General features: G+C 40.8%; 1 protein-coding gene across 1 annotated transcript; it reads left to right on the top strand.

The window, feature by feature from the left end:
- Window positions 1–805: 805 nt before the first annotated feature.
- Window positions 806–9730, top strand: LOC134443323 (interferon-induced very large GTPase 1-like). Its single transcript, XM_063193174.1, has 3 exons — window positions 806–1016; window positions 1116–1373; window positions 5115–9730. The coding sequence occupies exons 1-3, from the start codon at window positions 860–862 to the stop codon at window positions 9728–9730; spliced, it is 5031 nt and encodes a 1676-aa protein (XP_063049244.1). The 5' UTR covers window positions 806–859.
- The last annotated feature ends 5607 nt before the right edge of the window (window positions 9731–15337 follow it).

Raw genomic sequence — 15337 nt, 5'->3', positions numbered from 1 at the left:
TGCTCTGCCTCCTTCTGTGCTGAACATGTGAGACACCACTATACATGTCCAGTACTTCAGAAACACAGTCTGGTGGAGGCTGGAGACCTGAAGAAGCGGCTCTGTGAACGACATGAGAGGGTTTTGGAGATTTTCTGTTTATCAGACCAGACTGCGATCTGCTCATTATGTGTGCCTGACCACAAAGGACACAACTTCTGTCACTTAGATGACATTGAATTACATCAGGTGCATAGTAATCACTGAACCCACTTATGCTACGTTCACACACATCGCTGCTAGTTACTAGCTTCTCGCTTGCTCGCCTACTCGCCACTCTCTCATGGAAGGTTCGCTAAATGTTCCCGCGGCTTTAACTGCCAATGCACAGGCGAGAAGTACCGAACTCTGCATTCCAATTGGTTACTTGCTTACTCGCCTCGTTCGAAGTTAAACTATTTTCAAATCGGGATCCGCCCACATAGCATCGCTTGTACACTACTCGCCTACGCGTCTCGCTGGAACACATACACATTCTATTGACTTAATTCGCTGAGCGAGTAACTTGCAGCGACGCGTGTGAACGAGGCTTTAAGCACATAAATAATAAAGAAGTCACTTTTACTGCCATCATAATTAATTTTCCTTTTTTGACAGCCAGCAGATTCTGTGAACCAAGGTATTTTGCATTTCCCTTTTTTGATGCTTCTGTATAGTAACATTGAAATATTAGAATACAAGAAGAGCCAAACTGTATGTGTTTTGTCCCCTAGCCCTACCTGCCCCAGGCAAGATCCAGTTCTCCTCTGTGACATCTGACTCTCTCTGTCTGAGCTGGGGATGTCCAGCTGGCCTCAGAGGACCACAGAGGTTCAGGGTGATGTGGAGGTGTGAAGAAGACCGGAGGGTCCTGGAGGTGGAAGGTCTTACTGTAGTGATTAGTGATCTGAATCCAGGGAAGGACTACAGATTCACTGTGGTCACACTCAGCTATGACGGCAGCTGCAGCCCTTCTGTTTCAGCCTCTGTGCAGACAGGTATGATGCTCTATCCCTTTGGTGTATAGAGAAATAGAAGTTATTTAAAACTTTCCAAATATAGACCAACGATTGGCTGTTGTTTGTTGTTAATTATAGAGGTGCCACAACCAGAGAATCTGACTGTAACCACCCGGTCTTCATCTACATCAGTGAAATGGACTAAACCAAAAAGACTGGACAATCCCTCATTCAGCATCAGTCTCTATGCAGGGGACACATGCCTTAAGACATTCATCAGGCAGTCTTTGGAATGCTACTTTGATTTACAACCTGATACTGTTTACACCGTTGCCGTGTCAACAGTACTGAAGAATGGGAAGAAAAGCAAAAGCCTGAAAAAATCCATCTCTACAAGTAAGAATCATTTCAAGCAAAATGTGTCAGTTAAAATCCAGACTGCAACTTGAAAGTAGAATTCATGTCTAATTCTTATTACTTTTCAAAAAACATAGTCATATCAAAAAATCCTTGCATGTGAATGGAGAAGTTACGTGTTTGACATCTGCTACTTTACCTACTCGACTTAAAAAATAAAACATTGTGCTATTTGGAAAGATAATTTATCCTGCCTTTGGGAAAATTAAAATGAAAGCTGTCGACTTTCTCTATCCAAAGCAACGTCAGCATCTATTGGTTTAGCTCCACATTCATTCTGAATGAGCTCTGTGCTCCTCCGTTAGCACCCTTAAACTGCAGAACCACCTGGAAAAAAATGTGAGTTTGCTCTCTCGTCAAACCCATAAATCCTGTCTGTTCTGTCTCCTAAGGGACATTGTCCCCTCCAAAGACATCATATAGGAAGACTAGATATTTAGTCTTCAAGCTCATATTTCAAGCACGTCCGCACAGGTCGGCCATATTAGCGCAGCCTAAACTCTCCACAGAGCCTCCGTTACACCTGAAGTTAACTGAGGAATTGAGACGTTGAGATGCTGAAATATGTATGCTGTTATTTCGCTGAAATATTGACACGTGTATATAAATAGTAGGGCTCCTTAAAACTTAAGTGCAGACTGAGGTAAAACGCACAGGAGAGTAATATGCTTCCCACTTATTTATTTGTCCAAAAATAGAGATGGACCAAGAGCAAATACACATTTTAACCGTTGTTGTGCATTACGTTGATGGAAGGCATATATTAATCGCATTTGCATCAAATTAAAGGCGACAGATGAGGTACTGGAAGAGAGATTACATCGCAACAATTTCATTCTAAGCGTCATGACTCATTTTGAACACAGGGTGGAGCTGTCGAACCCAAAGCAGAATGTAGCACACATGGGACCGTTTAATTGTTATTTTACTCAAAATATAAAAGAATACTTTGTGCATTTGTTTATGGGATCTATTTAATTACTTGAATAAGCCTACTAAACCATATTATACATGATTGTAGGCCCATGTACATTATAATGTAATGTAATATAATATAATATAACGTGAATATTAATCACTATGCAGTATCAACATAATACTTACGTTCAGAATTTTTTATACTGTATAACAAACCAAGCCTTTCGAAAACCCACATAAATTTGAGGGAATTATGGCCATCTGAAGAGTATGGATCACCAAAAACTCACTGCAACTGGTTGAGCCAGCAGGCTGCGCTAACATGGCCGCCATGCGCGGACGTTTCAACTTGCATGATGGGAACGCGGATGTCTGTGGTCCCCTCCTTCTTGTTCTCTTTCTGTGGTGCTTGGTGACGCCTTGCATGAGATGTGCCTTGCCGCCATCTACAGCACTAAGGAAACTCCATTCATTCTCAACCAAGAGTCTCTAAAGGTCTCCTAAACAAATGTCTCCATAAAGGGGCATTCACCTGACATCACATGATCCAGTAAAAGTATGGGCGTAATGTATCTGACTCGAGTAGAAGATGTTTTGGCGGGCCGAGCCATGAACTTCCTCATAAGGAAGTCCCTCCCAAAAAAAAGAATGATAGCACACAAAGCAAGTGCCATTCTTCAGCCGTAGTTATATCAAACATCGGCTACATCAAAATGTTTACCCATTCTGCCACAGTTGGAGTTGGTGATATCCATTTCCACTTTCCAAAACAATGACGAGTCTCATCTTTGGATTTAACTGTGGTCAACCTCACAATTCACCAATAACTATCCGTATGTTGTCACAAAAAATCTCTTAAAGCCTTACTGAAAAGTTATACTAGGCAGACAATTACATGCTGTTGCAGATTATGACAGTGGTTTTCTATCCTAATTGGTCAACAATCAGGAAGCGATATTGGGTGTTAAGCTTTGGCAGCCATATGAGCCAAGTATGTGGGTCAAAGACGTTTTTTTTGGGGGGGGGCTAACACTCAGCAACGACATCTAATGCCCATTAATTAATTAATTAATAATTGGTGGTTGACGTGCTGCCTGATCTGCTACTGCTGAATGTCACTGACCCATGTACATAAATGGACTGAGAACATAACCTTGAGGCGCACCCGTGTTGGTGATGATGGTTGACAATTATGTTGTCCCAGTTTTTATTGTCTGTGGCCTATTGCTGAGAACGTTGTAAATCCAAGGGATGATGGGAGGGGTCACGTTCGGGTGCTGTATTTTCTTGATTATTTGGTGGTTTGAATTGTATTGAAATGCTGAACACACCATGCTGTTGCCATCTCATACATTTAGGAATACATCCCCACTCCCCAGTAGTGTATATAGTATGGTCCATCCACTTCTTATAAAGCCCTATTCGGACGGGACAAATTGTATGGGGGGATCTGGGGTTAAGTAATAATAACCAGGAAATTTAGTGCCGTCCGAATGCACCATGTCAGTAAAAATAGCGGAGTATGTCAGTAAACTTCGCCACAAGTTTTACCGGAGAAATTACCCTCTGTAATACCCTCCGAATTTGATCCTACCTATATGTACGGGACCACATGCCTTCATGGATTTGGAAAAATAGGCTTAAATGTGCACTAAAGGTGTAATATTTGTAGTATTTTATTTCTAGAATCCATGCTGCCCATTCACAAATGTCACCTTTTTCATGAATACTTACCACCACCTTAAAATTCCAATAAATCATGTTGACTGAGAAATGGCATTTTACATACATGAAAAGGGAGGATCTTTTCCAGTAATATCAGTAATATGTTGCAGAGATGGCACGCACGTGACCACAACAATAAGACTGTTAGAACAGTGCATGATGGTTTACCCCTCCTACTTTCTGTTTGTTTACTGAGATGTTTAATCCAGTACGAATTGGCCATTTCTATTACCGACATTCAGAGATAAAATCACTTTTCCCAATGTCCATACATAAAACAAGTCCCATCCGAATAGGGCTTAAGAGAGATGAGTATGCGAATGGGAAAACAGCAAGTCTCGTTTGACTGGCAGTGACTAGCATCTGACTAGAGCAGAGTGATATTAACACTTATTCATTATAATTACAATGCATCACAATTGCACAGGTGTTCCTGTTAGAGTAGAAAATTACCTCAAAAGGGTGGTTTTGTTTCACACAATAACAATAAATGTCTTGTATTGTCTTCTAAATGAGGCATATTTATGAGAACACATCATTGTTCCATTGTTCCACTGTGCTTTCCAGATGCTGCCATCTGGACGTAGACTTAAAATACCAATGGCAAGGAAGAATGGCTACAAGCGGTCAATTGTACTATCAGCTGTTGCTATTCTAAACAAAGAACTGGTCAGAGTAACAGAGTAGTTCAGCTCTATGTCTTCCTCAATTGTCTTTAAGCAGTAGTGATCTGCTCATTTTAAATTTTAAATTTTATACAGTAACACAGTGCGTCGTAACTCATCGTAGAAAGCTCTGTGTGCTCCTCTTATCAGTAATATGGTAAATTTTAAGTAGTTTTTAAAATTTTAACTGAGTGACATGGACAGAGTAATGAGATTAATTTATTCCACAGGTTTTATCTTTTCTTATTATCTAAGCATATATAGATGTATTTATTTTTCATTGTGTTGACTGCAATGTGTGTCTGTCTTCTGTGTCTTGTGCCACCACCAAAGCAAATTTTCCATTTCATGTAAGTTTAATGGACAATAAAGAAGTCTAAGTCTAAGTTATGTTTTTTTTTCTTTATGACAGGAGCCAATCAAGAGAAACGTCTTCAAGATTTGGGACTACTTTCAAGTTGTAACAAGAAACTAATGCTCAGCACAATACTAGAAGTCAGCCATGACACAATGTTCAAACAAGTTTGTGAGCGCATGAAAGATCTCCCTCTGCATGTTATCAGAAACCGTATGTGGTGTAATGCGTCAAGCAGTTGTGCAAGTGTTTTTAACAAGAAAACAGGTGTGACTGAAACAGTCAATCCTCTGGACTTGACTACAGCCATCTTCCATTGCTCAGATCCCCACCTCCAACAGACACTTTGCTCAAAAATGTCCCAGTGTCAACTAGCTGTCCCTTTACTGTTGCCAAACTGTGACACACAGCAGAGCATGCTCATGCTATGGGCATTGAGGGACATTGTCAAAACATTTAATCCATATGATTTAAAAAATCCAAAAGGCTCGGTGGAATGTAGGATTGCAATCACACCTATGCCATTAGTGTCTTTTGTCAGATTGGGAAACAGCACAATGTCAAAATCAAATTGTCTCAATAAAATCTTTTGGCACCCACAACAATGCAACAGCACATTTGTGCACTTTGATATGGAGTGTGGAAATATTCCCCGTAAGATTTCAGATGGGCTTGTAGAAATCAGTTGGTTCTTACCCTCAGGGAGAAAGAGCATTGACGTGTTCAGACAGCCAATTGCTTTTGCTAACCTGAGAGGTGACATCAGGTTGTTTGAAACACAATTCTCTTTCCTATGTCAGATATCTGCTGTGGTTTTTGTGTTCACTAATGATTCAGAAACCGATGTCAGCATTTTGACAAACAAAGACAGAACTTCCCAGATGTATTTAGTGATACCCCACAAGAGCAAATCTAAAGCAGACAGCTTAGCTGAAGTAGCAGGGAAGATGAAGATGGTTGATGTCATTATAAAGGGCGAACAAAATGAAACTGGGTTTATCACCACTCTGCGAAAATTCACTGCTGACATTGTTCAGAAACAGAAACACCTCACATCTGTGGAGGAAATGGCAGAAATTGCCCAGAAGACTGGTTTACACATCGATGAATCCCTAACTGAGTGTGGAAAAGTGGCAAAGTTGGCCAACAATATTCTTACTGGCATTAAGGACATCGCCAAATTTAAAGATAAGAATTTGCCATGTCAGGGGCACATGTGGAAAGAAATAAGTAGCTTGGAAAGGGAAAAATGTCAGCTCAAAAGGTCAGAACGAGAAGACATTGAGCAATACAAGAGTGAACTCAGCAAAAAAGTGAACAACCTCAGAGCAAAGCAACGAGAAACAGAAATAAGCAGGTACATGACTCATTTTATTGATGGTATTTCAAACAGTGAAACAGAGACAAGTTATTTTTTAAAAGCATTAAGGATGTCTTTGCACAGTCTGATGGATGTCCAAATGCTATCGGAACAAATCTCCCAGTGCTCCCTTGGCCTGGAACACTTCTTTAGAGAGTTAGGACAACTGTATGAGTCAGCAGCTCTTGATCCAGAAACCCCTAGAGCCAAACAACTTCAACACTTGCCTAGTGTATGTGCTAATTTACTGCTGGAAGGGTTCCCTCTGGAACTGCTGGATGGAGATGCTTCAAACATCTCCCAGAGATGGATTGAGGACATTTTCAACAGCCTTCATAACTTGGTGCAACCTAACTGTGTTATATCAGTTGTGACTGTCTTGGGTGTCCAGAGCACTGGGAAGTCTACTCTGCTAAATACCATGTTTGGTATGCAGTTTGCAGTCAGCAGTGGAAAGTGCACCAGAGGAGCCTTCATGCAGCTGGTGAAAGTATCGGACAGCTCCAGGCATGAGCTGAAGTGTGACTTCATCCTGATCATCGATACAGAAGGACTCAAATCTCCTGAGTTAGCAGAGCAAGAAGACAGTTATGTCCATGACAATGAGCTAGCAACTCTTGTTATAGGGCTTAGTGATGTCACCATCATCAACATTTCTACAGAAAATGGAACAGAGATGAAGGATATTCTGCAGATCGCTGTGCATGCCTTCCTCAGGATGAAGGAAGTTGGAAAGAAACCCAGATGTCTCTTTGCACATCAGAATGCAGGAGATGTTGCCGCACATGCCAAGAATGTGCTTGGCAGAAAAAAACTTATTCAACTGCTTAATGACATGACAGAATCTGCTGCGAAAATGGAGAAAAGGAATGCTAACATCTGCTTTACTGATGTGATGGACTATGATCCTGACAAAGACAGCTACTACATCCCAGGGCTTTGGCAGGGAAGTCCCCCAATGGCATCTGTGAGTGCAGGCTACAGTGAGGCAGTGGGTGAGCTGAAGAAGGGCTTGATCAGTGCACTGATAGAACTTCAGTTTGAAAGGCATGATCTGTTACTGTTCTGGAGACTAGTAAAGGAGGTGTGGCAAGCTGTTCGGTTTGAAAACTTCATTTTCAACTTCAAGAATAGCCTTGATGCAGAAGCATACTCAAACCTTTGCCAAATGTGGAATGGATGGGAGTGGGAATTCCAGAAGGAAATGCACAAGTGGAGTGTAACTGCAGAAGTCCAGATCTTAAACTGTGGAATGACAGAATCAGATTATGAGATACCATATTTTGAAACATTGAGGTTGATGGCATCACAGCAGCTTGATGAGGCAGAGGAGAAAATTCGGAATTCTCTGAAGCATTATTTTGATAACTCATCCAATAAATTGTACCTGATTGAAAAGTACAGAGCAGAGTTTGAGATTAGTGTTGAGTCTCTCAGGCGGAAGGAACAGGCCTCAATGGAATGTTGTCTAAGAGCTGCCCTGGACATCCAAAATGGTAGCAAGAAACTCAGACAGATCAACAACACTCAGTCACAAAAAACTGAAACAAAAGTTTTGGATTTACTGAAATCCTGCAAAGGCAACGACACTGATGGTTGTGATGAGATGCTGACGAAAGAGTTTGAGAACATGTGGAAGAGTACACAGTCTGAGTTTCGTTACTCTCCATTACCTAGGAAAAATGTGACATCAGATGCCTTTCATATTCTTAAAAGGAATTTTAGAACATTCCCTGGTCATATTCAGAAGCTCTTAATTGAGGACAATCTACCAGAATGTGGGAAATCTTTCAAGCTAGATGAAATGTCATCTGAAAAACACTGGAAAGTTGTACCTAGGAAAAACAACAAATGGCTCCTCCGACGTAGAGGACGTAGACAAAAAGAAAAGACAAAATTACAAAACACAGCCAGGTCATATCTGCTGTGTGTGAAAACAGCAGGTGAAAACTTCATTTTTGCAATAAGAATGCAAAAGCAAGATTACAAACAAGCACATTTAAATCAGCTTCTTCACAAAATTGACGAGGAGCTACAAAGGTATGACATCAAGTTTGATGATGAAGTGGAGGCTTCTATGAAGATGCACCTTTTTGGAATAGCCGCAGGAGCATTTCAGACAATGCACAACAACTTCATCAACCAAAATGATCCACAGATATGTCTGGAACGGGCCAGAGAAAAATTCTACTTAGAATTTGTAAATTTATATCATGACCGAGATCAGTGTCATAGAAAGGCAGCTGAGTTTGCCAATAATTGCCTGAAACCTGCTGTGCTCGACTACATTCAGAAGAGGATTGGACAAGAAATTGTTGATGAAATGAAGAATGGGAATGATGCTGAAAGCTTCAGCTCTCGGCCGTTATTCCAGTACAGATTGCTGTATGACCTACTTGTTGAAAACAAATATGAAAATTACAAACGATTCATAGACTGTTATGAGACCTATGTGGAGGATTGGATACTTAAACAAGTTGTACAAACAATGTCAAAGAAAAACAGATTGCAGAGAATGGAGCAAAACCTTATTGATAATGTCCTGAAAAAAATACTTGACACAATCACATCATGCAAATGCAACCCAGGATCAGTGGGTAATCTGACTGCATTCATCAAACATCTCTGTGGTGCAGTCGGCCTCATTTTGCCAGATGGTGCTTTGCGAAATGTCCTGATCATGAACAGCGCATTTCAAAACAGTATAGAAGAGTTTGCTGACCACCTTAAGGTACACATTCAAGACATGCGGCAGACACTTTGTGTTCCATATGAAAACAAAGATGACATAATTAAAAGGCTTCAGTCTCTCCCTCTGAAGCCCCAAGAGGTGCTGTTTAAAGCATTGATTGGCTGTGGGCAGATATGTCCTTTCTGCCATGCACCATGTGATGCTGATGGAACTGAGCATGAAAAACATACGGTCAGCATTCACCGTCCTCAAGGCATAAGTTTGTGGAATAGCATAGACTCAAAAGTAATAATCACAGCAATTTGTTCCTCTAGTGTGATTAGTGATAATGTCTTTCAGACAGATGAGACTGTGAACTCATATCCCTTTAAAGAGTACAGGGAGGTCTATCCTGACTGGGAAATAACTGGAGATGCAAGCATTGAGGCCACAGCCTACTGGAAATTCTTCATGGCAAACTTCAATGAACAGATTGCACAGGATTGTGGTCTAAACCCTGCAACCATACCTGATGATTGGAAAGCTTTGAAAGAAGAGGATGCAATTAAGAGCTTACAAGATGCCTTTCATAAATTCCAAAGGACCCTATCCCGTAGGAATTTACATAGACACTACCATTGAGCCCATTGACTTGCATTGTTTAGCACAGAATTCATTGTGGGGACTTTTGGCGCCATGGGGTACCTAAGTCTCCGCCCCTTCCGGACAGCTCATGGGGCTGTGCAAGCCAAAACCTTTGACTGGGCTGTAATGGACTAATCAAAGCTTTATTCTGATCCACCTCGCATTCCCCCCTCGATCTCACGTGCTGTACCTCAGAATTAATGATAACCAATGGTGTGCTTGTTGACTTCACTTGGCAAGCGATTTTTAGTTTTGTGTGTGCAGAAATATGTAATTATTTGGACTACACCAGTGGTTCTTAACCTTTTTTTCTTGAAGCACCCCCTAACCTGTGCCCAAGACAAGCCGCGCACCCCCAACCTAAGCGTCTACGCGTGTATACACACTAAAAAAATATTTGAGTGATTAATTGCAATAATTCTAGCTTTAGATATTAATCAATACTTTAATGATTTTATATGGGGACCAAAACACGTTTTAATTTGGTCTTGATTTGGCCTAATTATAGCGTTTGGAAGCAGAATTTTGGTCACAACCTCAACACAAACAAAATTCCGCGCACCCCTTAAAATGTCTGGCGCACCCCCAGGGGGTGCCCGCACCCCAGGTTAAGAACCACTGGACTACACAACAGAAGTCGCATGTCTGACGCACAGCTACTTCAGCTGCAGTGCAGCAGTAGGGTTTGCTGCACGTCTCAGACTCGGTTCACGTCAAATACATGAGACACATGTTGTAGTCTCTAACACAGTTTTGCACAAAAGCTAAAATAACCTTTCTTGCATGCGGAAAATGAGTGGTCTCGAGACGCAAATCCAAACCTTTAAAAATCACTGCTATCATATGTGAAATCTGGAGCATATGCCAACCTGAATGAGGATGAAGCTTGTTTTGTTCCATTCACTCCCATTAAACATTTTGCAAGCTACAGCCCCATGGATCGGAAGTAGAAGTGTGTTACTTAGGTGCATCCAACAAAAAGTTCGAATTTGTCAGCCAATTAGACCACCTGTGTGAATACAACACACAGAAATACAATACTAATTATGTTAGATACGCCTTACATTAGTTAGTCTGAATGAAGAGTGAGTTGAGTTAAGACACGTTAATTTCCATTGATCCTGCTACAACATAGAATAGATCCCCTGCCCTTACGTCTATCCAGAACAAGCAAAGGAAATTGGAAAAAGATGCCTCATACACCCTCATAACCCAGTAACCTGAGTAAACCATTTCAAAAACACATGCACAACTCGGACGATGTAGATTGACCAACCTGTAGGAAAATGGTGTCGCTCATCTGTGGTTCAATATCTTGGCTGTATATTTGAGCTTCTCTATTCAAGTCAAATTGTTTCTGGGTTTCTTCTCCTATGGGTACTGTAGGAACAAGAATCAGTTGAGTAATAAGAGAGCAATTGGGAGATCTCTTTTATCCTTCTGTCTACTCTGTTTATCTCTTGTCCTGCTTGACTGATCACAGCAGAATGGTATAAATATGAGGTCAAATACATCACAAGAGTTGGAACCACCAATGATCCACACTTCTTTCTCATGGGAAATGACTCAAGATTAAATGGTTGAATCAAAAGGAATGATTCAAAGTGTATAGAACAAATGTAATCTTGTGCTTGTTCGTGTGTGTGTGTGTGTGTGTGCCTGTGTGTGTGTGTGTGTGTGTGTGTGTGTGTGTGTGTGTGTGTGTGTGTGTGTGTGTGTGTGTGTGTGTGTGTGTGTGTGTGTGTGTGTGTGTGTGTGTGTGTGTGTGTGTGCATAGAGTCTGTACTTTTTTAATGTGAGCACAATATTGATCATTGTTTGTCCTTCTTTTGTCCTGTTGAATAGAATGCCTTTCACTGTCACCAAACATAATTATATGTAAACCTGCTTCTCCTACAGTGCAGTCATACTGCATGTGCAGAATTGTCATAATATGGAAGATATGCCATTGTTTAAAAAAAAAAGGAATAACGAGGGGAGGGCAGCAATTTTACATTTAAAAGAGCATGTGGGAAAAGTGCAAGTGAGTGTGAATATGTAATTAACCTTATAGTGCCGTAACTAGTGTATGACACACACAGGCCCAACCAACACATACAGTGTATTGTTGTCAATCAATGATGTTGCTTATTGTATATTTAACTGTTGATTAAAATTGTTTTTTATTCTTTATCTTTGCATCATTATTATGTTCTGTTTCAAGTTTTGTCTAAAATGCTGGTCACTGGCAATACCATTCTCATTTAAACCTCCTCCATTTATTTTTGAAAAGTGTATTTTTGGGTCACTGTAAAAGTTAAATAAATAAAATTGGGTGTAATGGGTAACAGTCTAGTGGCAAAGCAATTAGTAGTCATATACAAATGATCAGTTTACAAATACTCCCAGTCCCCCTATAGCTCATTTGATCATTGAATCTATTTCACAAAGCCATTTTCCTATTGCCTGGAATACAGAAGTAATTACTCCCATACTGTATGTGACTAGTTTAGAGCCTACTTGGAAGGCCACTCCCTACTGCACCTCATGCAGTTTGGATTTTGGAACAATCATGGGAACTGGAAACAGCTCTTTGTTACTTAATTAAATCTAATCTTGATGGACGTGGTGTAGTTGGTGCTGTCTTCTTGGATTTCGAAAAGGCTTTTGACATGGTTAATCATAATGTTCAGTTGTCCAAAACCTCACACCTCTGAGAGGCCTTAGATTCCAGAAGGTTGGGCTGGTTGAAGTTTTATCTCCTGTCTTACTAACATTAAGCCTAAGACAGTTGTGATGCAGCCAGTTTGACACATTGTTTGCACTGCAGCCTTTTCCCTAGTTTTGGCGCAGTTTTATTTAAATTGAGTGTAAACACAACTCTACAAAAAAAAAGGTTTCAGAGGTATTCAAACAGTGCAAGAAAACACACTCTTTAGAGTCTAAATACATATAGCCAAGACTTTAGAAGTTTGCACCTTGTAAACAAAAGTGTGAAAGAGCAATTGTAAGTCAAGCCAGTGTCTATGGAAATTGAATACCAATTAGATGGACCTGTAACACCTCTGATGGCCCCCACCCCCTGTCACTCTCCATGTGATAATTGCCAGTATACTGTATATTTGAAAACTATAAGTTTCAAGGTTTTTAGTGGTGTCCCTTATATGGTTGAATGACTAAAATGCACAGAGCTATAGATGTGTCTTTGGAAAAGTGTCAAATCCGGTCACTGGTGACCGCTGGACCTCAGGGGGTTAAACCATCTTTGAAAGCATGATTGAAGACAAAGATGTGCTGCACACACACACACACACACGCACATGCACACACGCACACACACACACACACACACACACACACACACACACACACACACACACACACACACACACACACACACACACACACACACACACACACACACACACACACACACACACACAGACATTGAATTTGAATCATTTTATATTAATTCTTATACTAGCTCTAGCTGGTCAATTTGAATGAAGTTATTCTTCTTGACCACTGTCAACTTCATCTTTTAATTCAAACGTTGTGCAGTTTTCCAGTATGTGTTATTCATGCACCATATACTAGACTGCACACAGAGAGTACCTGCTAAACCACCCCATCCATACAGTACTGAATAGAAAGCACAAGACTGCTTGCACTTTACATCAAGGTAAAACCCAAGAGCACTTACAAGATGTCTGAGTCTGGTCTGCCTACTGCTGCTTCCACTAATAGCGTGTTCAGGTCGACTGAGTGAGAACCATGCCAGCGCCCGTTCCCGCACTTAATCTCGAACCGGCCGTGGTGTTCATGCCACAGATCTTAGCATTCACGAACCGGAGAGTTGGTTCGCAATATGAACCGCAAAATGCTTGTTTTTTTCTCCACGAACAGTGACTACACCATGGCCGACGACAGGTTCATCCGGGTAACGGTCACGTGCGGAAAAAGTTCGGAGCCTGTTATGAACACGGGCGGTTCGCTGGTTAGCACTTTAGAGCCGAACGTAACTAGTGCGGGCACCAACACCGGCTCTGTTCTGGTCGGCCTGAATCCCCTATATGTGTCTACAGTCAAGACTGGTGTAGCCAACTGCTGAATATGATGTTCCTCAGATAACTCAGAGACGGCCAAACATCATCCTGATCCTGTGCTGTGTCTTGACCTGTTCTGTTGTCTGATCTCTCCTTTCACAGTTTTTGAATTGTTCTTCAATGGCCAGAAGACGATGGACAAAGATTTATTTTATGCTGTGGTAGCCTTGAGCCAGACCGTTGCAGTTTATGTATACTTATGTTGTATAATATCTATCAGTTTGTAGATATTAAAAACACAGCAGATATTCAAGCTGATATTAAAACGATAATCACTGAAGACATTCAATTGTTGTCTGAATATAATGAATTTGCCAATAATCATGTATGTTTACTGTGTGGTTTATTTACAAGAAGTGTAGTGATCTCAACGTCTGCATCTGTGTAACTGTAAGTCACTTTGGACAGGGGTGTGCTAAGACAAATGTTGTGAAATTTTAATTATATACAATGTAATGCAGTGAAATTATATATGATGCAATGTAATGCAGTCTAATTTAATATAATACAATGTAGTGTACTGTGGTGCAATGAATTGGTCTGTGATCAGCATATTTTCTTCACCGTCAGTACATTACTGAAAATTGGTTTAGACAATTGAGTCAGGTAAGTGTAATGTAATGTAATGTAATTGGTCTATGACACTGATTCTCAACCTTTTTTGAACACCCCCTTGACCTCATCATAAGACTGCCAACACTCCCAACACCCAACACATTGACCCCTTAGAGTATAATAGTTCTGCCAACCAGTATTACAAAAATAAAATACACGAACTTCCCCCATGTGCAGATGCCCAACGACCCCTAGGGGGCTGTAGAGCCCCCGTTGAGAAACACTAATCTATGGTCAGTAGTCTGTGACCCATACAGTCTGCTGCTTACTGGTAATGATGATGAGCAATCCATGTAAGTCCATTTCCCCCATGTTCCCTTTGGACTGGACACACACACACACACACACACACACACACACACACACACACACACACACACACACACACACACGCACACACACACACACACACACACTGGTCTCGACATGCCCTGCTGAACTCTGATTGGCTGATCTGTTAGCATTAGCAATACGAGATGTCACTCTAAATGGCTGCGATGAGCACAATTACACAATTTGCGGTGTCTGTTCAAGTACAGGCAGACTAAAGGAGTTTTAGATTCAACATTAAGTGTTATTTTCACACTTACTAATCTGCTGTCTATCCATGCACCAAATCAGATTATTAGCACAGGGTGACCCTAAGAGATTGAAGTCTTAACGTAGCAGAATACAAAATACAGAATCCTATGCCTGATTTTACCATTTGGACATGTAAGGTTAATTCACAGGCTTTAGAGACTGACTACATTAAAAGTCAATAATGTAATAATGTAAGGTTAAGTGCATCGGTCATGTTGGATGAGTATATTCATATATTCTCTCATCCCAGGGGAACTCATTGTATTAAATTAAATGAGGCTTGGAAAGGGGAGGCCGTGAATAGAAAATTAAAATATACTGC

Source organism: Engraulis encrasicolus, unplaced genomic scaffold, assembly GCF_034702125.1.
Source record: "Engraulis encrasicolus isolate BLACKSEA-1 unplaced genomic scaffold, IST_EnEncr_1.0 scaffold_30_np1212, whole genome shotgun sequence".
Taxonomy (NCBI): domain Eukaryota; kingdom Metazoa; phylum Chordata; class Actinopteri; order Clupeiformes; family Engraulidae; genus Engraulis; species Engraulis encrasicolus.
This window is presented reverse-complemented; position numbering and strand designations above follow the sequence as displayed.